At 38.8% G+C, this 26492-nt stretch overlaps 1 protein-coding gene across 1 annotated transcript in view; it reads left to right on the top strand.

Annotated features, from left to right (window-relative positions):
• Positions 1-26492, top strand: part of SORCS2 (sortilin related VPS10 domain containing receptor 2) — a 2271537-nt gene that overhangs the window by 1138425 nt on the left and 1106620 nt on the right. The window contains exon 4 of the mRNA XM_044063564.1: positions 602-675. Within this exon, the coding sequence (XP_043919499.1) occupies positions 602-675 (74 nt within the window). The remainder of the gene's footprint in view (positions 1-601; positions 676-26492) is intronic.

Genomic DNA, 26492 nt, shown 5'->3' with positions numbered 1-26492 from the left:
TTTTCATTCTAATCTTGCAAATGTGTTTCATTACTGTATGAGACAAAATCTTTTATGTATCATTTGAAGACTCCACTGCTGAAAACTGTATACATTTGTTATTTCTGAGTAAATACTGTATATATAATTTTTCTTTTATTTCTTTCTTTGTTTTTGTCATTAAATTCCTGCAAGAATGCTTTTTCTATAGTGTTTGTGACATTATTTGTTGAATTTGGCATTTTCAATAAAAGCAGTTTTGATTAAAAACAACGATGCTGTCCACTGAGTGTAAGGATTAACCATTATGACAATCTGAAATATTGTCATGCTATATTCAAGATTTATAATATATATGAAAAATGATATTGGTATTCCTTTAATGACAAATTGTATTACAGTAATTGCAAAATATATTTATAGTATCTATAGAGGACATGATGTTAAATGAAACGCGACCTTACATTTGAGTCATATTTTCATTTGTCAAATTTGCTTCATAGCCTCTGTAGGTACAACAGAAAATAATAAAGGACCTTTGTCCTATAAATCTTCTAAACTTTCTTTATAAAGGACCTTTTTTCTATACGTTCTTTATACTTTCTTGTTTCTTATATTTCAGCTACATGCTTCTACTGACCTCGGAAGGAAATGGGAACTTCTACAAGAAAGAGTGACTAAGGATCATTTTTTCTGGTAAGGAAAATAAAGTCTGTTAACATTCTAGTAAAGCAGTAAAAATTAGTTTTGACTTATGAACACATGTCAAGAAAATTCTCAAATGTGTTTGATTTTTGTAGAACATCCACGGTTTTGCCTCGTATATTTTGTCTGTCACTCATAAAAATTTTGCGTTTTGGTAAATCATTGAGAATTGCAGTTCGCCAATAATGCCAGGCATTAAGGATTAAGGTTGCATGCTTCTTATTCATCAGAAAATAAATGTTCATGCAAAACCTGTTGTTCTATTAACTTTGTAATTGAATTAGAATAATATATAAAAAAATATCCTTGCTTTTGGGCCTTTTTCCCCTATTATTTTTGGCTTTGTCTTATGATATATATATATATATATATATATATATATATATATATATATATATATACATATACAAACATCTTAACTGACCCGCACCCTAACCCTAACTCACTTAATCCACCCCTAACCCTTAAGTCTGTCACTATCGCACACTTACCTTACCCACACCCTAACCCTAACTCACTTAATCCGCCCCTAACCCTCAACTCCGTCACTATCGCACACTTACCTTACCCACACCCTTTCCGTAACTAACTTAACCCGCCCCTAAACCTAAAGTCCTTCACTATCACACACTTACCTGACCCACACCCTACCCTAACGTCCATCACTATCACACACTTACCTTACCCACACCCTGACCCTAATGCCCATTCCTATCACACACTTACCTTAACATGTCGGTGTTCTCAGCATCAGGATTCTCAACTTTCAGTCTTCTCCATTGTCAATCTTCCGGTGTCAGTGTTCTTGTCATCGGTGTTTAGGACTTTCGGCATTTTCAGGTAGACCCATATATATATATATATATATATATATATATATATATATATATATATATATATGTATATATTTATATAAGTTTGGGGGTGGAGGCTTGCCCCCCTCCAAAATAAAAAAAAATAAGAAAAAGGGATTTTTTTGCCCTTTTGATTTTTGGAAATTTTTTTCTTCATTCTGTTGAAGCATCGACTTTCAGGAATTCAAAATTTCATATTAGATATGTAAGTGGGATTCCTTACTTCCATCATGCTAAACATAACAAATATAACTTTTAAATTGCAGTAACACAATGTGGAAATCTCTTTTTTTTTTTTTGGGAAAAGAAAACCATAGACATACAGAAGGGATGCTTTAAAAACTGATTTTTTTTTTTTAATTTCAGAGGACATATGTTTAAATGAAGAATAAACTCTTATAACAGGGTTTTCAGACCACTTGGCAATATGGATGGAAATATATCATATTACAGAAAACATAAGAATAGGAAACGGTATAAAAAGAAAGAAAAAATGAAAAGGAATGGAGTGAAAAATGAAAGGAATGAATCATTCAATTATGGAAGGATCGTATTACTGTGAAAGCCTTTTACAACAGTTGGCCTGAAGAAAATAGGAAGTTATTTTCACTGGCAAAAAAATAAGAGAAAGAAAAACAGAATTAACATATAGATGTGTTGGGGAATTTAGAGAATAATTATATAAAATGTTATGAAAGAGAGAAAGAAATTTATAAGAGAAATCAACATAAAATCCAAGAACTATAACTTAAACAAAGATATCTTTTACAAGAAAAAAAAGTAAGAAATGTCACCATATTTAAGTAAAATAGTGAAAGAGGATAGTAGTGTGATGAGAGAATTAAAAGAGAAAGAAGAAAACTTAAAGAAAAATTAACAACAAATAATGTTATGTGGAAGAAATGTTTAGTAAGAAAAGAAAACTGTGAATCCAAAAGGAAAACTGCGGTGAAAACAAAAGTAAACTAATAAAACTAAAAACAGTTCACAGTGTTTGAGCAGAAAATACCAAAACAATTGCTTGAACAGTACACATAATATAGAAATTGCCTTCTGAATAGACTCATTATAATCCAAGAATGAATTTAAAATGAACTTCAATATGGTAGCCACAAAAACACACCAGCTGTTGTTACATTCCCATGCAAATGGAATATATTATAAATCCACCAGGGATGAAAGGAAATCCACCAGCAAATGATCCAAAGTCCATTGAAACATAACTTTATTATTAACACCACCAAAAAATAAAAATAAAGTAAAACATGAGTGTAGGTTTTGCTTTGGCTTCAGAACCTGCCATCTTTTAGTGCTCATACCTTTTTATATCCTGTGGTTAAAAAGACTTAATTAAATAATCATTTTATGGTCTGTGGTTTCTTAAAGGTACGTTAAACAATTTGCATAAACTGTGTAAATGAATTAATATAAGAATAAAATACAACAATATATGTGAATATGTATACAAATGACCAAACAATATTTTATAAAGCATCATCTTGGATTATAATGAGTCTATTCAGAAGACAATTTCTGTATTATGTATACTGTAGAAGCAATTTGTTTGCTATTTGCTGCTCAAACACTGTGAACTGTTTTTAGTTTTATTAGTAAGAAAAAAAAATACAACTTGTAAAGGTATAGGAAGGAAAAAGATTTTCTGAACAAATTAACAGAGAATTTGAAAAAGAGATTACAGTATTTGAACTAGAAAAAAATATTTAAACAGTTAAATGTAGAATCTGTAGCTGGTTCAAATGGAACTCAATTTGAAATGTATAAAAATTTAGAAGAATGGCAGAAAAACAAATTATTATGCATGTTTAATGAATGGTTAAATGAAATTATAAAGAACTGGGTAGTGGAATATTAGAGATTATATGGAAAAAAGAAGAAATAAAAAAATGAAGACCAATAATATTAAGCAATGCAGGTTATAAGATAGTTATGAAAATATACATAGAATATTTGAGAATAAGATGCAATATCTATTGGAAGAAAGTGTATGTGGTATGAAAGGAAAAGAATGTTAAGAGTTATTAATGAAAGAGAAATAGTAAATGATATTCGAAAAAACACTTCGAAGCAGAAAACTTTCAAAATTAGCTAAAAGCCTGTAACTGGTCAACTCTAAAGCAACTTAGTCTGGATGAAGCAGTCTCTTACTTTAATTCTACATTCCTTCAAATTCTAAACAGCCATGCACCCTTCTGCTCCTCCAGAGTTAGGACCAAAATAGACCCCTTGGCTCGCAAAACAAACCAGAGAAAAAATGTTCCTACAGAACAAAATATGGGCAAAATGGAGAGCCTCTAAAAGCTCTGAAGACCACCTATGTTTTAAACAGTTAAGAAATGCTATCAAAAAGGACATAATCTTAGACAAAAAAAATTACTATTCCCACCTTCAACAATTACACTCTAAAAACCCTCAAAAGTTTTGGTCAGGCATTAATAAACTTCTCAAACCAGGGCAGGCTAGAACTCCATCCCCCTGCTCTATTCCCCATAATAATCCTCTGCAAATAGCCAATGCTTTTATCAATTACTTCATTGAAGCTATTCAAACTCTAACAAAAACACTAGCACCCATTACCCTCCCCCCTTCACAGTATACAAGCAGTTCACTTCCCTCCTTACAGATACAACCTGTGCCAACATCCTTTATCTGCAAACTCCTTCAAAAACTCAAACCTTGCACCCCCTCTGGTGACTGCCTGCCAGCAGAATACCTTCAAATAGCTGCTAAAGCCGTAGCTTACCCCATATCCATCCTTATAAATAGAACAATCAAAGAAGGTTACATACCTTCCATATGGAAAGTCTCCCATATAATCCCCTTGTACAAAGGAGGTAAATACACTGATATCTCCAACTACTGACCAATTGCTCTACTCTCTCCATTAGCCAAAATAATGGAAAAATGTATTCACCATCAACTACTTCAGCACCTTCTCCACAGTAACTTACTTGCTAACTGCCAACACGGCTTTAGGCCCCTTTCATAGCACTACTACTGCCCTGCTAACTTTTACTGACTGTATAAACAGGAATTGAAACAATAACTCTCTCTCATCTGCTCTATTTATTGACCTATCAAAAGCCTTTGATATGGTCAATCATAACTTACTTATCAATATGCTAAAAGCCCAATCTCTCTTGACCCACAAGCAATTTTTTGGTTTAAATCCTATCTAGAAAGTAGACAGCAAGCAGTACTCTGGGACAATAATCTGTCCACACCCCTCCTGTGAACACTGGTGTCCCTCAAGGCTCTATCCTAGGCCCTCTTCTTTTTTTCCATTTTTATTAATGATCTCCATACTGCTTTTCCACAAACCACCTGTATATAATACGCTGATGACTCTACTCTAATCTGTGCTGCTAAGTCTTCTTCCTCTCTCCAGACCCTTACTCAAACTGTATTTAACTCCATTGAAAAGTGGTTCACCCATCATTGCCTCCTCCTTAACCCCCAAAAAAACTAAATTATTACTCTTTACTCCCACCCAAAAATCTCCACAGATCCACTTCACTATTACCTCTGATAATGGAACTTGTATTTTCCCTGATTCTACTGCTCATCTCCTTGGCAAACCTCAGCTTTGATGACCATATCAACAATACTATAAAAATTGTCAATGAAAAACTAGGCTCCCTGTATAGAATCAAACCCTTCCTTACACCACTAGCGAGAAACTCCATTGCCCAGACTCATCTTACTTCTACCCTATGCTATGCGTCTGCCATATATACCAAGCTATCAAAGCATAATCTTACCAAACTTGAAACTAGCTATAATAATATAGCCAGATTTGCCACTGGCTCCCCTTATAGAACCCATCACTGTCTCAACCTTCGACAACTCAGATGGTTAGAACTACAAAACCAACTTCAGTACAATCAACTTGTGATTACACAAAAAATCCTGCACCACCCTACTAATACTCCTATCATCTCTAATCTGATCTCCCCATATAAAAATCTTATTACATTACGCTCAGCTAATAAGCTTCTAATTGCCAGTAATAAATCTAATAACAAAGCTGGAGACTCACTCTTTTCCAATGTTGTGGGTAGATCCTGGAACAAGCTTCCTAGAACACTCACTTCTCTCTCATCTACACCACTCTTTAAGAAACAGTCCAAAGATCACCTAAAAATACATTGGCTTTGTCCCTGCTCAAAGCCTGACTGAATCTTACTCATCGTCTTATTTCTCCTCCCCCTTTTCCCCACCTCCTGGGCTAGTGCCCGCCTACATTTCTTGAATAATTATTAGCTAACCCTTTCTACTACTTGTATTTTCCTGCCTATTCTCTTGCTTCTTCTTTGACTTAGTGATTGCTAATTTTCAAATGAATGTTAATGTTCAAATTACAATATAAACTGTTGCTTGAATGTACCTGAAATCTACTAAAGAGTTAGGACTTGATTGTTTCTCAAACCTATGCTAAGTCTCTGTACATTGTTCACAAAAATATGTTTTATTTTTTTCTAATCATATCTTGCTATATAATTGAAGCTAGTCATTTTTTTAAGTATTGTATGCTGTAATTTACTCATGCTTGGAGCTTTTCTCCCCGGGCCTCTACTGAAAATGGATATGTATCCAGCTAGACTAGCCCAGTCAACAAATATAACATAAATAAATAAATACAAAATAAATAAATAAATAAATATTGTAAACAGGAAAGAAGATATAAAACTTATAGTGGGGACATTAGTGAAGCATTTACTTTAATACAGCATAATACGATGTGGGATATAATGGATATGTATAATATTAGCAATAAAATTAAACAAGTGTTTATAACAGCATATAATAATAAGGTAAGAGTCTTGGTAAAAAGTTGGTCATGTAAAGAAATAGACATGAGTAATGGTATAAGTCAAGGATGTCCTATTAGCCGTATTTTATTTGCTTTAGTTATGAATGCAATAATCATGGAAATTAATCAAAAATGAAGAACACAATGTTTATAATTTATAAAGATGTTAAAATTCCAGTTATGATGTCATATGAAGATGATATTATTATAATTATTAAAAGCAAAGTATGGATGAGAGAAAGTATAATTTATTTGGTTGATTGGTTAAAGGAAATAGGCATAGCCTTAAATCAAGAGAAAAGTAAAGAAATGGGAGATGTTATAAAAACAGCAGATATACAATTCTCCATGAAAGAAATATCTCTTTTAGGGTTACATTTTGGTAAAGAACGTAATAGAAAGGAATGTGATATAATATTAAAGTAATTAAAGATATTTGTGCTTTATGGAAAACATACAGATTAGCTTACAAAAAATTAAGTTTCCTTAATTAAGTATTAATAGGTAAAGGTATTTAAATATAAGTATGAAGGTTTCTGGGAAATAAGAACAGGTAATAACAGAGTAAACAAATTCCTGATGAAGAAACTGAGAATTATCAACAAAAGATAAACATGTGGAAAATAAAGACTGATGAAGTGGAGGAAAATATAAAACTATATTACAAAAATACTGAGAGAAAATATTATTGTGTTAATCCAGGGAGAATATTCCAGAATAAAAGCTCAAAACAAGTAAATAAATAAATGATGCAGTAATTATGTTGCATGTCAGGACTTTTTGAGGATACCAGGAATAAAAAAATTGCCAATAAAAGTAAATACACTAGAAAATGAAAAGGGAAAGAACATGTTTTTATTGAGGTGAAAAAGAAACAACAGAACATATTTTTTGAAACATGACAGTGTTAAAAAATATGTAATAAATTATGTAGAAATTTTTTTAGGAAATTTTAAGAGTAATGGCAGTATAAATATGGAACAGACTGAATATGGTTATTATAAGAAAATAAGGAAAAAAAAACAAAATTAGATATCGATAATAAAAAAAGTTGTTGTGTAGCATGGGTATCATGAAATGAAAGGATTAATGAAATTATGTTTAATGGAAACTGGATATTATTCTTAATATTAATAAAGGTTATATTATGGTTATGGAAAAAGGAGTGAGAGTCAAGCTAAGAAACATGTAAATTTGGATATTAGTTTGAGATACAGAAACATGAAAATGAAAACTAAACAATTGCATAAATCTGTAAATATATATACATATATATATATATATATATATATATATATATATATACACACACACACACACACACACACACACACACACACACACACACACACACACACACACACACACACACAGATATATATGACTCCTAGTCTTTTCATTGGGTGCTGGTGGGTTCATAGGTTCATAGGTTCATAGGTTTATACTAGGCTATCTGCCCTAAGGCATTTATAAGCCTAGCCCAAATTTTGTATTACCCCACCCCTTATATGAAAAAAATACTGTGCCCATTAGTTTGTTGTGCCTCTGTCCAGCAATGACACAGAGATGATTCCCGGGGTAAACCTACGATCTCCCATCCACAGGTCTAGATTTCTCTTGAACAGAGTCAGCGAGGTGCTCTGCCTCACATGGACCGGGATTTTATTCCACAGCATAGGGAGTCTCTGAGTGATAAATCTATCCCTCCAGCACGTCCTATTTATATCCGGCTAAGGTTTAAGTCGCTTGCTCTAGTGGTTTTGGTGTTGCTTGTTTTGAGGGGAGCATGTCCATTAATCCGAGTTGGACATGACCTTATATGTCAGGCACATGTCACCTCTGTGCAGACGGTATGCGACTGAACAGAGCTGGTGTTTCTTCAATCTGCCGGCATATGACAGATTTTTGAGTCCCTTTATCCTTTTGGTGAGGAACTTTTGGGGTCTCTCCAATTGCTGCAGATGTCGGGTGAGATACATCCCGAATGGGGCATTGTACTCGATCATTGGTCTGATAAGTGAAGAGTACAGGGGAACAATGACCTCACTAGATCTGGATGTGAACCCTTCATGATCGGGTGGGCAATGTAGAAGGTCTTTCTAACCACTTTAGCAATGTGAGTGTCAAAAGAAAGGCCACTGTCAACCTGGGTCCCCAGGTCCCTGATAACCTCTTCTGTGCTTAGTGGATTGCCACCTATATGGTAGCTTGGGGTTACCTTGTTTTTCCCGAAGGGTATGACTATACATTTTTGGCGCTTAACTTCAGGCCATGGCTCTGGCACCAGCTATCTGTTTCCGTGAGTCCCTTCTGAAGGATATCCGTGTCCGATGCACTTTCCACTATGGCGCCCAGTTTGCAGTCGTCTGCAAACTTTGTCAGCCAAAGTCCTCCCATGCTGGCCTGTACTTCTGAGAAGTAGATGCCAAACAATAGGGGGCCAAGGACAGAGCCCTGTGGGACACCACTTGTGACTGGCTTGGAGTCTGACACAGCACCAGCAACTCTAACCCTGTGGGTTCTGTCCTTAAGCCAGTTTGCAACCCATCTTGTGACATATGGGTTTACATTTAAGCTGGTAAGTTTTTCTACAATACCCGAGTGGGGTATTGTGTCGAAAGCCTTTGCAAGGTCAAGGTAGGCTGTATGGACTGCCTTTCCCTCATCAATGGCCTTGGTGACTGTTTCGAAGAAGTCGACCAAGTTCAAAAGGCATGATCTTCCCTTGACAAAGCCAAACTGGGTCGGGTCCAATGTCTGCAAGTCCCCTATATCTTTGTTTATGAGCTCCATTATGATCCTCTCCATAGCTTTGCAGACTAGACTTGTTAAGCTTATGGGGCGGTAATTACCAGGGTCCGAGAGGCCGCCTTTGTGGAATGGGACCACAGTTGCCGACGCCACCCTTGGGCACGTATCCTGTGGTAAGGCTGAGATTAAACAGCTGCCTTATGTGCGGGTTTAATTCCTCATTTAGCTCGTGTAGCACACAGCCGGGGACACCATCCGGTCCCATTGATGCTGTGTTTTTAGCTTTAGAGAGAGCAGCTTTCACCTGCGCATTTGAGATGTCTGGGAGGCTACACTGGCTGGGATAGTTATCTCTCCTTTAGGGGAGAGGGGTGAAGTTTGCACTGAACCTGTCTGCCAGTATGTTGGCAATGTCTGTGGGTTCAGTGATTTTTGTATCATTTTGGACTAATTCTGAGCATATCTGGGAGTTTCCACCCAGGTTCCTAACATAGCTGAAAAAGGCCTTATGATTGTCCTTTGAATCCATGGCAATTTTTCTCTCAAAATTGGCCTTAGTTGATTTTATGAGTGCTCGTAATTTTTACTAATAATGATCAGGGGTGACTTCCCTTTTATGGATTTTGTTCTATCATGTAATAGCTTTCTCCTCTTATTGTAAAGTTTGTTAATGGCTGGGGTCCACCAGACTGGACGCTTGCCCTTTGTGGAAAGAGTCTTGGTTTTATTTGGGATTGCCTGATCCATGCAGTCCTGGAGGTGTTCATAGAAGGCATTTGTAAGGGCTTCCACAGCTTGGGTTGTGGTTTCCTCTGGCTCAGGGGCCTTGAAGGATACCACACCAGTCTTGAGTAGTGTGAAGTTTGCTTTAGAGAAGTTCTTCACTATGGTCTTTTTTGTTTGGGGTGGGGGCGGGATGTGGATTTCCAGTGAGATTAGTTTATGATCAGATCTCACCAATGAGGGATATACTTCCAGTGTGGAGCATTTTGTCCCCATGTTTGTGACAATGAGATCTAGTATATTTTCTCCTCTTGTCAGAACAGTGACTAGCTGTTCCATGGCATTTGAATTTATGAACTCCAGGAACCGTTGGGCTAGAAAGTTAGGGCTTGAGTAATGTTCCCAGTCTATATTCGGGTAGTTGAAGTCACCCAATATGATGGTGTTTGGAGATACATTTATACCCTCCAGTGTCTTCAGGAAGGCTGTGTGGGGTTCCTGAGTTTGTGAGGGTGGCCTGTAGCATGCTACAATTTGTAGAGCAGTTTTGCCTATGGTTAGTTGCACCTGGATGGTTTCCGAAGCTTCGTGCATTGCCACCAACCTGGAGGTGTGGGTATCCTTTATGAATATGGATACACCCTCCTTTGTGGTGTGGTCCGGGTTTTGGGGCCGAACGCATGATATGAGGTAAAACCTAATAGTGCCGGGGTGCTCTCAGGAGCCTTGAACCAGGTTTCAGTTACAGCACAGACATCGATGTTCTCCATACTGAGAAGGGCCTCGAGTGCGTGCATTTTGAGATTTAGACTTCTGGCATTGAGCAGCATTACCCTCAGTTTCTTCCCATTTTTGTTTTCTAGGGTGGTAGGTTTAGAATTTGAGCCTTGCCTAAAAAGGCACTATGGGGTGGCAAGAGCCTTAGCCAATATCCGGAATCCCAGGGTGACAGGTGCAAGCCGTCCCTCATGGCAGCGTTGCTTGTCAAGCATGTCATCCCAGGCAGACAGACACTGGATCCCCTTTGAATGACACCAGACATTAAGCCAATTGTTAAAGCTGATCATCTTGTCTCTATATTGTGGCATCATTCTTGGTGAAGGAAGGATACTGCTCAGGGTTAGGGTCATACCTGCCTGGGCTGCATAATCAGAGAGCTCCTCTATGTCTCTTTCATGTAGTCCAGGGAGGTGCGTCTCAGGTCGTTCACACCAGCATGGACAATGACTGTGTCATATTTGTACTTGCGTGGAGTGACCCGAGTGCTTGTGTTATGTGGCGGATTCTAGCGCCCGACAGGCAGCTTACTGTGACCCTCTCCTTGTTCAGCCTGGTGAGTGGGACGTCAGTGTGTCTGACTATGGAGTCACCTATGACAAGTATGTTTGATGTTGTATTTGGCCTTAAGGGCTGTGACTGCTTTGCACACTGCTTTTGTGGTTTATGTGTTGCTTGTGGGGTGTCTTGAGGTAGCAGTTGTTTGGGTGTCTGCTTTGGAGGCCTCTGCTGTTTAGGTAAATTTTACTCAGAGCCTCGAGTATGTCTTTGTGTGTTTATGTGTTTGATTCAGTGGAGTGGTAGCATTATGTGTGGCTGGTTTTGTGGTGTGTGTAGTTGCCTTCTCCTCCTGTCTGGTCTTGCCAGTCCTGAGTTGAGAGAGCTCAGCCTCCACTTTGGCTAAATAGCTGCATCTCTCGCAAGTATTTGTGTTATGTGGGAGGAGGAGAGGGTTGTCTGTGTACATGAGGCAGTTATAACATTGCCTCAAGATTCCCAGATTCACCAGCTGGACCGGAGAGGAGATTGACAACTGACCTTTGGACATGCTAGAATAATATTGGGAAATCCTTAATTGAAAACAAGGGCCAGTGGGGAGTGAGGGTGTAGTGCTTTTAATTTTTAGTGCTGACTTATATAATTGCTTTAGTGAGCAAGTGCCAGGTAACTTGAGTGCAATGTGTTATAAGTAACTAAATGCAAAAACGACAAACAGTAACTTTCTTTCAAGTGAAACAAGGAAATAAGTACAGTAAGCAATGCAGATATCACTAGTGATCCACAGAAGCGCTGAGAAGTTACGTATTAGGTGGAATTAGCTTCCAGGGAAATAACAAGCAAACAAACAACAAGCATATAAACAAAGCTAGATTCAGCAGGCCTGGATCTAGTCTATGCTAGAGCAAACAAGGTGAACCAATTTCAGTAAGATACAGTTCAAATATTCAGGCACTATAAACCTTTAACCAGAAATTCCCAGCTCAGAAGGGCAGAGTCCAGCCTTTTCTCCCACAAGAGTGCAGACCACGAACCTTCTTAATGTAAAATAACTGGCCTGAAGCCCAAGTGCCTAAACCAGAACTAATACACTTGGACACTGGGCTCTCAATCAGCAGTTCCCAACTTAGAAGGATGAAAGCTACCTGTCCTGCCACCACAGTGCTTGCCACAAACCTTCCTAATGTAAAACAACTGGTCTGAAGCCCAAGTGCTTAATCCAAAAGACTTGAATGATAGCTACACTTTAATCAAGTTACAACCAAGCAGTAATAAATACCATTGAATACTTTAGAGAATGTCTGGATTAGTGCTCAAGTTACACAAACAAAGCTAGATCCAGCAGGCCCGAATCCAGTCTATGCCACAGCAAACAAGGCGCACCAACTTCAGTAAGAAACAGTTCAGATATGCATGCACTATAAGCCTTTAACCAGAAATTCCCAGCTCAGAAGGGCAGAGTCCAGCCTCTCCTCCCACAAGAGTGCAGACCACGAACCCTCTTAATGTAAAATAACTGGCTTGAAAGCCCAAGTGCTTAAACCAGAATTAATACACTTTTAGAATAACAGACACTGAGCCCTCAATCAGCAGTTCTCAACCTAGAAGGATGTAAGCTACCTGTTCTGCCACAACAGTGCAGACCACAAACCCTCTCAGTGCAAAACAACTAACTGGTCCGAAGCCCAAGTGTTTAAACCAGAAGGCTTAGAATGAGTTACACCAAGCAGTAATAAATACAATTGAGTATTTTAAGATGATGCAAAAGTAAAAAGAAGTAGGAAAAACACAAGTACAGTAAAAGCAGATGAAATTTTTTTTTTTTTTTTCTGAACAAGTGCTGAAATCAAAGAAACAGATTTGAGTGCTGAAACTAGAAAACTGGCTAGTTATATGAAAAAAAAACAAGCTAGAAGGCTTCCCTCAAACACAGAAGGGCTTGGGGGCTCAGAAGCCTACAAATAGTCTGTACCACTTAACAAGAAAGGCAGGAAATAAGCTTAATTTTTTTTTCTATTTCCCAGATGCTCTCTTTGTACACAGTAGGAGTGCCTGAAATCAGAATATGATCTCACTGCACTCAGTTGAGTGAGCAAATGAGATGGGCCCAGAGGCAGGCTGAGGGGCGGGCAGTTTCAATGCCACAAGATTAAATACTGTATAATACTGTATTTTTTTTTTAAAAAAAGTGCAGATATAGGTACTTAAATTCTCTTATACGTCCAGTTGAATATAACCAAGTTCTTAGCTGGCCAAGCTGAAGTTGTAAAGCAGGAATTATTTCACATGCACCAGTTTAAATATGCAAGGACAGGAAATCAAAGAATGTGGCTACCCCACACCTGTAATTACTAGCAAATAACAAAATTCAGCCAACACTAGCTTCACTTCAAGTTACTGAAGAGCAGAATAACTTCAGTTAAATTCCTTCAACACTCCTTCATACACAGTTTAAATCAAATTAAATACTGTATAATACTGTATTTTTTTTAAAAAAGTGCAGATATAGGTACTTAAATTCTCTTATACGTCCAGTTGAATATAACCAAGTTCTTAGCTGGCCAAGCTGAAGTTGTAAAGCAGGAATTATTTCACATGCACCAGTTTAAATATGCAAGGACAGGAAATCAAAGAATGTGGCTACCCCACACCTGTAATTACTAGCAAATAACAAAATTCAGCCAACACTAGCTTCACTTCAAGTTACTGAAGAGCAGAATAACTTCAGTTAAAAATTCCTTCAACACTCCTTCATACACAGTTTAAATCAAATTAAATACTGTATAATACTGTATTTTTTTTTTTTAAAAAGTGCAGATATAGGTACTTAAATTCTCTTATACGTCCAGTTGAATATAACCAAGTTCTTAGCTGGCCAAGCTGAAGTTGTAAAGCAGGAATTATTTCACATGCACCAGTTTAAATATGCAAGGACAGGAAATCAAAGAATGTGGCTACCCCCACACCTGTAATTACTAGCAAATAACAAAATTCAGCCAACACTAGCTTCACTTCAAGTTACTGAAGAGCAGAATAACTTCAGTTAAACATTCCTTCAACACTCCTTCATACACAGTTTAAATCAAATTAAATACTGTATAATACTGTATTTTTTTTAAAAAAGTGCAGATATAGGTACTTAAATTCTCTTATACGTCCAGTTGAATATAACCAAGTTCTTAGCTGGCCAAGCATTTTACATTCATGTGAAGTACCACCAACTCATGCAGATGGGGCCTCTATTTAATTTCTCATCTGAAGGATGGCACACACCCTCTCCCCTTATGCTGCACTGCAGTGTTCATAATTTCATAGGTTTATACTAGGCCAATGATGACCAAGGTCTTTATAAGCCTAGTCATGCAACCCAACCCGGTTTTGTCCCCAAGTTCCTTGGATGACTATATGGTAGATAAGTTCATGAAGAGGTAACTAAGGGTTAAGTGAAAGGGTGTTAGTTGGGGATTAATTTATTTACGGTTGACCACTGTCCATCAGAGACATGAGGGCCAGACCAGGGGTGTATTTGAAATTTCCCATCCAATGATCAAGGGTTTGTTTTGACTAGGGTCAGAGATGAACCCTCATATGGATGGGGATATTATTGTATTGCACTTAGATGCTTTGAGACACATATCAATCTCCCTCAAGCATGTTCTATTTATATTGCAGGCAAAGTTCAGGTCCTTGGATCTAGTGTAACTGGTGTTGCTTGTTTTACAGATGTGCAAGAGATCCATCAGAGCTGCATCTGAGGATACCATATTTGCTAGGCATAGATTACTTCTCAGTAACCTGTGGGAGAATGAGTACAGAGCTAGGGCCTTAAAGTGATCTGTGTAGGACAGGGTATTCATACCCTGGATTCACTTGGTGAGGAACCTTTGATGGCTTTCCTACTGTTGCAAGTGCCTGGTTAGGTACATGACAAAGATGGGTCTGCTAAGGGCTACGTAGAGTGATACTTTAACTTCCTTGGACCTGGATTCTATACTCTTGCTTATGAATTGAGTAAGAAAGTATGATTTTCCTACTATCTTGGTTTCATGTTGGTCACAGGCAAGATTACTGTCTCCATATATTCTCACATGCTGAACTATCAGGTAAACCTTTACAGGTGTTTTATCAATGGAGTAATTATCTTGGGTGGATGATTTCCAAAAGGGCACTATACTGCATTTCTTTGCAATGAGGTGCTTTGGCACCAGTCATTTGTTTGTGTTAAACCCTCTTGTAGGTTGTTGGTGTAGTGGGTGCAATCTATGATAGCTCTCAATTTTCAGTCATCTGCAAATTTGGTGAGCCATTAGCCTTGACTTTTGAGAAGTAGATGCCAAATTTGAGTATGTCCAACACAGATCCCTGGGGTACTCTGTTGTTGACCAGTTTCTTGGTGGAGGTGGTCTCCCTAATCTTAACTTCTTGGATCCTATATGTGAGCCAACTAGGAATCCAACAAGTTGTGTAGGGATTTGTGCCTAATTCTGAAAGTTTGTCAGCAATACCTGAAAGGAGTATTGCATCAAACATCTTGGCCAAGTCAAGGTAGACAGTATGCACCATTTCCCCTCATCCATAGCCTTGGTGACCCTCTTGAAGATGTCTACCAGGTTAAGTACTCAAGACCTTCCTTTAACAAACCTAGTCTAGGATGGGTCCAGTGTCTGTAGGTTGCCGACATCCTCGTTGATCATTTCCATGATAATTGATTTCCTGGCTTTGCGTATTAGACTTTTCAGACCCATGACTCTGTAGTTCTTGGGGATGGTTGATGGTACACCTTTATGAGGAGGGATGACCATTGCTGGCTTTCATTCACCTGGCATGTAACCCAATTTGAGGATGTAGTTGAAGAATGCCTGAAGTGGTAATGCTGGGTCATGTTTTATGCTATTTAGGAGGAGGAGGCAACAGGGGATACTATCAGGATCCATTGAAGCAGTGTTTTTCACCTTAGTGAGTGCAACCAGGAGATTCTCCATGTCAATAGTTCAGTGGGATATACTAGAAGGAATTTCACAGAGGACATTGTCGAGGGGGATGGGGGAGAAGTTAGAGCTAAATTTATCATCCAGGTCAGTGAAGGCTATGTAATTTACCACCACCTTTAAGGTTCCTGAAATAGCTGAAAATGACCCTATGATTGTTCTTAGCCTGGAAGGCTAACCAGACCTTGTAACTGGCCTTGTTGGACTTTATTAGACCTCCTAGTTTTTTGTTTGATTGAATTAGAGAGCTCTTTTCTCTGTGAGAATTGCTTTTTCTGATTTTGGGCATGGATTTTTTTATTTATTTCATTTTATTTATTTATTTTATTTTACATTTGATTACTGGGAAGGTCCAACTGGACACTGGTCCTTTTTCAGCAGAGGCCCAGGGGAGAAAAGCTCCAGATACAGAGAGTAAGAAGTCTGTCAATCAGTTATGTTTACATAATACACTTTGGAATACATAGTAGCATACATACATACATAGTTTTAACAGTGAAAAAGCTAGCTACATTTACATACAGTATTTAGGTTTTGACTTCTAGCAGTTTGTATATGTTTTAAAATTATGAATAATTACATATTTTGTGTGCTATGCAGATTCACAGGATTTCAAAGGTAAGGATGAAGTACAAATAAATATGCCAGGTGGATAAGGGAAAATGAAAGAAGAGGGGTGAAAGGAAAAAGTATAATAGTGAGGAAATAATGAGCTGAGCCAGGTTGCAGAAAGTGGATTTTAGGCTGTGGATGTTATAAATGTTAGAATAGGAAGGTGGGATGCAGAGGTAATTACAGTAGGGCAGAGAAGGGAAAAGGTACCTTAGAGGGGGTAGCAGGGTACTGTGAGAAGGGAGAGTGTTAATAGAGTAGAAGTAAGTATAAGAGTTTAGTCAGGGTTGTCACAGTTACAGAGCCATTATTGCTGTAGGTGGGACTTTAAGAACTATTTGAAGGAGGCAGAAGAAGTTGTGGCTATGATGGGGGGAAGGTTGTTTCTTTTGTTTAATAGCCTAGTAAGGTAAGAATTCCACCTTTAGGGATTGGTTTTGGTGTTCTCAGGGTTTGTGGAAGCTGTGAATTTTGGCAAACTGTTTCTTAATAGGATGTAATTTGCTTTAGAATAGTTCCTAACTTTTATGGGTTTAGTTGGGTTTTCCAGTTTGATTTTTATTTTAAGGGAGACAGCTTTGTGGTCTGAACTCACCAGTGTTGATGTGACACTGGAGAGGGAGGGGATGCAATGATCTTCCAAGCTGGTGAGTACTAGGTCCAATATGTGTCATCCTCTTGTTGGAGTATGCATTATCTGGTACAGAATGTTTGTGTTGATAAGGCCAGGAAATGTTTTGCTTGTGAGTTGGAGGCAGTGTATGGTTCCCAGTCTATAGAGAGGTAGTTAAAGTGTCCCATAAATAGGGTATTTGGTTGGATGGTGAGCACCTCTTGTAGGTCAAGGTAAGAGCTGTTATCCTCATGAGTCATAGAGAGTGTCCTTTATCTGGCCAGGGCACAGTAAGGAATCTTATCTATGAAGACTTGTATGTGGATGAACTGCAGAGCATCATCCTGTTTAACCAACCAGGAGTTGTATGTGTTGCTAATATAGATGGAGAAGCATCCACTTTTAGCCCTTCTCTGTGCTGTTGTTGGTCTAAATGTGTGGAAGTCACTCTTGCCTTCCACTACTGGAGCACTTTCTGTGGTTTTAAACCAAGTCTCGGTAGCAGCACAGATGTCTACATTCTCCAGAATGAGGAGACATTGTAGGGTGTGGAGGAATTTATTGTTTATGCTCCTAGCATTTAGCAGTAGCACCTTAAGGTTGCTTTGAGGTTTTTTTGCCATGTTGATAGATTTTTCATTTTGGCATTGCCTAAAAAAGCCTCTAAGGGGGGTAGATAAAATTTAAGCCAATATCCAAAAACCCAGGAGGGAGGGGTGACAGGAGCAGACTGTCCTTGGCAAAAACATGTTGTCTGTTAACCATGTGCTCCTATGTTGATAGATATTGAGCTCCCCCTGAGTGACATGAAAAACTAAGCCAGTTATTAAAATCAATAATTTTTTGTTCATACTGAGGCATCATCCTTGGTGTAGGTACAATGCTGTTCAATGAAAGGCACATACCTGTCTGCGACTCATATTAAGAGAGAACAATAATGTCTCTTTTAATATAGTCCAGGTCATTTACACTCACATGGACATTGACATAATCATATTGGTTCCTGTGGTGCAGTGACTTAAGTGTGTGCATTATATTGCAGATCCTAGCTCCAGACAGGCAACTAACTGTTATCTTCTCCTTGTCCAGCGTGGTGAGAGGGGAATCTTTGTGTTATACAATACAATCCCCTATGACAAGAGTATTAGGTAAAGTGTTTGCTTGCCTTATTAACTTTATTCTTTGGAGATCATTTTGTGTAGGCTTATGTGTGGTGTTGGGTGCTGCTTTCTGTGTGTGCTTTAGTGTTTGCTGATTATAGGTGTTATCGTCTGATGGCTTAGGAGGTCTTTGAGGTTTGGAGGGGGTTACTTTACTACTGCCACTAGAATAGCAGTTATAGTCTTCTCAATGTAAAAACACACTTTAGTTAGGCAAAAGGGAAAAGGTATCAGAAACAAATCAAGCAACTGGCTACAGCAAGTAATTCTCAGTTTAAGCATCCATGTATGTTTTCTAACTCAGACACACTTGGTTACCTTTTTACTACAAGTAGAATTGCAGTCGTAGACTTCTTAATGTAAAAACAAACTTTAGTTAGTCAAAAGTGAAAGATATCTTTGATCACATAGCCCAGGCCGGTATGACCCTGAAAGTGAGTAGCATCCTGCCCTTACCAAGAATGATGCCCACAGTATAAAGAAAAAAATGATCAATTTCAACAATTGGCTAAGTTTCTGGTGTCATTCAAAGGGGATCCAGTATCTGTCCACCTGGGATGACATGCTCGACAAGCCACGTAGCTTCACAAGAGATGGCTTGCACCTGTCACTCTTAGGCTTTTGAATACTGGCCAAGGCTTTTGCCGCCCCCATAGTGCCTTTTTTAGGCAAGGCTCAAAAGACAAACCCACCACCATAAATAGTACAAGTAACCAAAAACTGAGGGTAATGCTACTCAACGCCAGAAGTCTAAACCTCAAAATGCATTCTCTCGAGGCACTCCTCAGTATGGAGAACATTGATATCTGTGCAGCAACAGAAACCTGGTTTAAGGCTTCAGAGAGCACCCCAGCACTACCAGGCTATAACTCATACCATACTTTTCGGCCACAGAACCTGGACCAAAACACAAAAGGCAGGGGTGTATCCATATTCATCAAGGATACCCACACCTCCAGGTTAGTGGTGCAGCATGATGCCTCAGAGATCATCCATGTGCAACTAAAAATGGGCAAAACTGCAATTCAAATTGTAGCTTGCTACAGATTACCCACCATGACCCAGGACCCCCATTCTGCATTTCTGGAGACACTGGAAAATAAGAAGGTCCTACCAAATGCCCTAATATTGGGTGATTTCAATTACCTAAACATTAACTGGGAGAACTACTCAAGTACTAACTCCCTTGCCCACAACGTATTAGACCTGGTCATCACCAACATGGGCAACCGGTGTTCCACATCAGAGGTCAACCCCTCGCTGGTTAGATCAGATGATAGACTAATCACTCTGGATATTCACATTCTGCCCCCACCCCCAATCAAGGAAACCACTGTGAAAAACATTTCAAAATTCCGCATTTCTGGAGACACTGGAAAATAAGAAGGTCCTACCAAATGCCCTAATATTGGGTGATTTCAATTACCTAAACATTAACTGGGAGAACTACTCAAGTACTAACTCCCTTGCCCAATGCTTCTTAGAATTTATAAACTTGAATGCCCTGGATCAACTGGTCAACACCCCCACCAGAGGTGACAACATATTAGACCTGGTCATCACCAACATGGGCAACCGGTGTTCCACATCAGAGGTCAACCCCTCGCTGGTTAGATCAGACGATAGACTAATCACTCTGGATATTCACATTCTGCCCCCACCCCCAATCAAGGAAACCACTGTGAAAAACATTTCAAAAGCAAACTTCATGTTACTTAAGACTGAGGTGGAAATGTTCACAGCCCCCATGCTAAAGGACAATGCTGTCCAAGCTGCTGAATCCCTTACAAATGCACTCTATGAGCACCTGCAAGAATGCATGGATTGTGCTATCCCAAGCACAACCAAGACTAACTCCTCCAAGAAAAGGAAACCAGTCTGGTGGACCCCTGCCATAAACAAGCTATACAACAGAAGGAGGAAACTAGTACAGAAAAGAGCAAAATCCCAAGAAGGAAAGACATCCCTAATCAGTATCAGCAAGAAGCTACGATCCCTCATAAAATCATCCAAGGCTAGCTTCAAAAGAAAAATTGCCAAGGACTCCAAAGAAAACCATAAAGCGTTCTTTAGCTATGTCAAGAACCTAAGTGGAATCTCTCAGATCTGCTCTGAGTTAGTGCAAAATGGCAGAAAATACACTGAACCGACTGATATTGCCAACATGTTGGCAGACAGGTTTAGTGCAATCTTCACCCCCCCCCTCACCTCCTAAAGGGCCCATAACCATACCAGAAGAATGTAGAGCCCCAGAAATCACTGACACACAGGTTAAAACACCCCTATCCAAAGCCAAAAACACAGCTTCAATGGGACTAGATGGTGTCCCAGACTGTGTCCTACATGAGCTCCAAAATGAACTAACCCCTCATCTAAACACATTGTTCAAACTCAGCCTCTCTACAGGCTACGTACCCATAGAGTGGTGCACAGCAACAGTTATCCTGCTACACAAAGGTGGAGCCACAACAGATCAAGGGAACTATCGCCCTATAAGCCTGACTAGCCTGGTCTGCAAGGCTGTGGAGCACATCATCATGGAACTCATTAACAGAGACATTGGGATCCTCCAAACATTGGACCCTACCCAGTTTGGTTTTGTTAAGGGCAGATCATGCCTCCTAAACCTGGTGGACTTCTTTGAGACAGTTACCAAGGCTTTAGACAAAGGAAAGGAGGTCTACACAGCATACCTAGACCTTGCAAAGGCTTAAGACACCGTTCCCCATTCTGGTATTACAGACAAGCTCACCAGCCTGAACATAAGCCCCTATGTCACGAGATGGGTTGCCAATTGGCTCACGGATAGAACCCACATGGTGAGAGTTGCAGGCTCTAAGTCTGACTCTAAACCGGTTACAAGTGGCATCCCCCAGGGCTCAGTCCTGGGACTCCTCCTGTTCAGTATATATTTCTCAGAGTATAGGCAAGCACAGGAGGACTATGGCTGACCAAGTTCACAACTGCAAACTGGGGGCCATAATTGACTTTCCGGCTGATACAGACATACTCCAGAAGGATCTCACTGAGACGGATACCTGGTGTCAAAATCATGGCCTCAAGCTAAATGCCAAAAAGTGCATAGTCATCCCCTTTGGAAAAAACAAAGTACCCTCGAAGTTCCACATATGTGGTAGTCCCCTAAATACAGAAAATGTAATAAGGGATCTGAGGACCCAAGTAGATATTAATCTCTCCTTTGATAATCATATTGCCGAGGTGGTTAGAAAATCCTTCTATGTGGCCCACCTAATCACAAAAGGGTTCACATCTAGAACAAAAGAGGTTATTGTGCCCTTCTACTCATCACTCATCAGACCCATCATAGAGTACAATGCCCCATTTGGGATGTACCTTATAAAACACGTGCAACAGCTGAAAAGACCACAGAAGTACCTCAACAAGAAGATTACTGGCCTCAAACAGATGCCCTACGCAGCCCAGCTGAAGAAACTCCAGCTGTACTCAGTTGCATACTGCTTACTCAGAGGTCATCTCTGCCTGACATACAAGGCCATGTCCAACCCAAAATTAATGAACATGCTCCACCTAAAAATAAACAAATCCCCGAGAGCCACACACTCTAGGGATCTAAACCTCACCACAATGATAAATAGGATGTGCTGGAGGGATAGATTCCTGTGCTTTGGAACAGGATTCCAATCTACATTAGGCAAAGCCCCTCACTAACACTCTTCAAGAGAAACCTTGACGAGTGGATGGGAAATGGAAAATTTACCCTGGGGATCACTGCAGTGGCTCTGCTGGACAGAGGCACAGGGAACTAATGGCTTTGCTGGACAGAGGCACAGGGAACTAATCTAAGGGGCCAGCGAAAGCCAACACATTCTGGCTAGGCTTATAGATGCCCTCAGGCAGACAGTCTAGTACTTACCTATGAACCTATGAACCTATCAGAAACAAATCAAGCAACTAGCTACAAGTATTTCTTACTTAAGCCTACTTGTGTGTATCAAAACTCAGAAGACCAGGCTAACTTTCTACTGCAACTAGAATTGGCATTCCCAGTCATTGAAATGTAAAAATACACTTTAGTTAGCCTCAAGTGAAAAGGTACCAGAAACAAATCTAACAACTAGATACAAGTAATAAAAATGTGATTCAAAGGCAGACAAGCCAGCAATGAGGAACACACACACACTTTAAGGCAATGTCAAAGTGCACTAATATTCTAAAGGAAGGGGATTCTCAGGGTCCTCTTTCAGTAACCAGTAAGATAAGCAGAGGAGATAAGACTGGGAGGAGTTTTTAGGGCCAGGTATACAGACAATGAGACTGGGAGGACTTTGCAAGGCCAAATATGCAGTAGAAGCAGGCATCTTAAAAGCCTCCAAGCATAAAAGCACAACAAAAATAGGGTGAGTAGGTGTGGCACAAATTCAGAAGAAAGCTTGTAAAAATTCAATAAAAAGAATGTGCGTGGGCAAGGAACAGATTCAGAAAACAGTTAGTAAAAATGCAATAAATTTAGTGTCAACAGTCCAATAACCTGCTGGAAGAATAGAACCCACTCCTTCCTCTACCAAAGGTGTGTGTGCTACCTGTTGCACCATTGACACTGACAATTTATTTTTATTTATATATTTTATTTTACATTTGTTGACCGGGAGAGTCTGACTGGATAGATGTCCATTTTCAGCGGAAGCCCGGGGAGAAAAGCTCAACAAATTAAGAACAAACAACTATGAGATTTCTACATAGCAAGCAAGTATTCTTAGGAAAACACATGATTTAACAAGATTCCATAGTTTTAAAGTTACAAAGTACAATATTCATTGGTAGTCACAAGTTTTAACAAAATTCCATAGTTTAAGTTAGAGTAAAGTAGTACTTAGAATGTACTGGTTTCCAATAATAACACTGATTGAGACAAATATGAGTAAAAGGGGGTTGGGAGTGGATGTTTGGGTTAGTTTTGTGAGATGTGGTTGGGTTTAAAGTTGGAATGTGTATAATTGCTGACTGTTGGTGTGGGTGTTCGCAGGTGAGGCACTATAAGGAGGAGTCATGATTCTTCTTCAAGGGATAGAAGTGAAAAGGAGCATGAGAGTGGGTCAGAGGGTGTGTGTGATATAGGTCAACCTGGTGGGTAGCAAGGCCATAGCCATGCAAGTTTTACGTGTTCTTTTAGTAGCTTTTTGAATGTAACCATTGAGTTGGCTGAGGTAATAGCTGAAGGTAATGAGTTCCAGATTTTACCGATGTAGTTAGGGAAGAGGGAGTCACCTGCTTTGTTATTGCTTTTGGTCACCTTGATTAGTCTTTTATCACTAGAGCAAAGTTGTTTGGTATTAGTTTGCAGTTTAAGTAGATTAGATAGTGCTGGGTTTTTTTCAGGAAGTCATAGGAGTTTCTGGGCGAAAGAAAGCTGATGGAATGAGAGGAGATTTGGGAATTCAAGACAGTTAAGTTGATTTACTGAATGACAGTGGTGGGCACGGTAGGGGGCACCAGTAGCAAATTTAGCAATTTGATTGTAGCAGATGTTAAACCAAATAATTGTAGCAAACTGGTGAAAATAAAAACTAAAAATCACAAATTCACTAGTAGGACTAGTAGACACAAGTTTATTTTTCAGGTTAAGCGCTTTCATCAAAGTCAATTTTACTTTGATGAAAGTGCTTAACCTGAAAAATAAACTTGTGTCTACTAGTCCTACTGGTTAATTTGTGGTTTGTAGCAGATGTTAAGCTTGGCCATTTCAGTTTGGGGTAGGTTGGTGAAGATGGGAGCGGCGTAGAATACTTTGGAGAGGAGGTGGGTTTGAGCTATGGTTATTCTAGCAGGTTTGGTTAGAAATCTGGAGCATTTCTCCCCGGGCCTCCGCTGAAAACAGGCTCTGTGGAACCTAGTCAGACTTTCCCGGTCAACAAATGATAAATAAATAAATAAAATAAATGTTTTTTTTTTTATAAAGACTGCCCGTTTTTTTGTGAATGTTTTTAATAGTTTGATTTATATCTAGGTCAAACTTGAAGTTGTTGCCAGTGGTCACTCCCAGCAGTTTAGTATGAGTGTTTGGAGAGATGATAGTCCCATCTCTAGACACAATATTGAATGTGTTGGGCATTGAGATAGATTTGTTTGGTTTAAATAGCAACAGTTTGGTCTTTTTTGGATTAAGTAATAGGTTTTTGTTAAGAAACCAGGTTTCTGTAATTTGGAAGGCTTTTTGGGTAATGGAGAGGAGTTTGTGTGGGTTGTTGGCTGAGCAGACTAATGTTGAGTCAGCATATTGTATAACAGCTGCATCTTTGCATATGCTGTGGAGATCATTAATGAAGATGGAGAATAGAAGGGATCCCAGAATGGATCCTTGTGGGACTCCTGTGGTAATAGGCAGCAGTGAGGATAAGTTGTTGTCCCATTGAACTGCTTGTTGTCTACCATGTTGATAGTTTTGGAACCAGGCTAGTGCATGATCACTAAGGCCAAGATTAGTGAGGGAGTGGAGTAGTTTGGGATATGCAGAACTTTAGTGAATGTTTTGTCCAGGAGTCAAAACTTGCTGAACCAGGCAAGTTATTTACTTTCTGTTCTATTCTTACTATGGCCATAAAGACAGCACACACAGAGTTATAATTCAAACAGTGCTACTAGCTCCCATCCATGAAAAAATGGAGACTGAATTGACAGAAGTATGGAGGAAATATGATTAATTTGTACATGAAAAGCCAGCTGCATTATTGGATATTTCTAGAACAGGAAGTAAGTTACATAAGGAAATAAAAGAAGGCTAATGATTAGCCTGAAATACTTCCAGGAAATCCAAAGTTCAAAATATTATTACTTTTTCAGCATCAACAAATTATACATCTATGGCCTATTTCCCTCAATCCTCCCTAAATATTCTGACTGCACAGATTTCATACCTCCTAGTAAGTTATGTATTTAGTATAAGAAACAACATTTGATTTAGTTTAAAAGAAGGGAAAGCACCAACATTCTGGAAGAAAGCTGTGATGGCATCAGACCCAGCTTCATTTGGGCCCATTTCCATTTTAAGCCATGATTATAAAGTGTTCATAACAAATATATGTCTCAGAGATTACCTCTTCTCTGGAACAGGCTTCCTATTCACATAAAGCAGAGCACTTCCCAAGCTCTCTTCAAATGTAGTTTGGATCAATGGATAGGGAATCATAAATTCACTCCTAGGATAACACCCATGTCCTTATGACAAGGACAGTCTGTATAATACTCAAAGGCAAAGGCATAAACTTTAGCCATCATCTCGCCCTTAAGGACTGAAAATAGGGTACAATTTGAGTAATATTGGCTAAGCTTGTAAGGACTCTTAAGCCGTTAGCCTAGTAATTTCCTATGAACCTATGTTTATGTCTATAATAGCTAAAAGAATGGCAAAAGTATTGCCAAAATTGGTGGATTTGGATTACTGTGGTTTTGTGGAGCAAAGGCAAACATTTGTCAACATTAATAGAACAATGATGATCCAGAGGGAAGCAGAATGTAAGAAAATAATGTTGTTGTTGATGGATCTTGATGTAGAGAAAGCATTTGACAGATAAGATGAAATTTTATGAGTAGAGCAATGCAAACATTTGCATTCACTTATACAATAATATGGTTAATTAAGAGGATATATGAGAAATCAAATGTAAAAATTTAAGTTGCATGGTTCCTCTCTGATAAGTTATGTCTGAACAGAGGAACCAGGCAGGGATGTCTTCTTTCACCTTTGTTATTTGGATTATATTTAGAGCCATTGGCAAAGAAACTAAAGGATTCAGAAATTCAAGAATGTGATTGGTATGGCAATCAAGAAAAGTTGTTTTTATTTGCAGACAATATTCGTTTGTACCAGATAAAAGCAGAAAAGACATTGCAATGTTGCGGAACATTCTTAGTTAATTTCAAGTCTTTTTGGATATAAAATTAATGAAGATAAAAACAAAGGCTATAGCTGTAAACTATCTATCCACAGCCAGATTGGTTCAGCAATAACCATATTTACAGGGA

The sequence above is a fragment of the Protopterus annectens genome, chromosome 2.part1 (assembly GCF_019279795.1).
Source record: "Protopterus annectens isolate FY-2018-M chromosome 2.part1, PAN1.0, whole genome shotgun sequence".
NCBI lineage: Eukaryota > Metazoa > Chordata > Ceratodontiformes > Protopteridae > Protopterus > Protopterus annectens.
The sequence above is the reverse complement of the archived record's forward strand: the minus strand, read 5'-3'. Positions and strand labels throughout refer to the sequence as shown.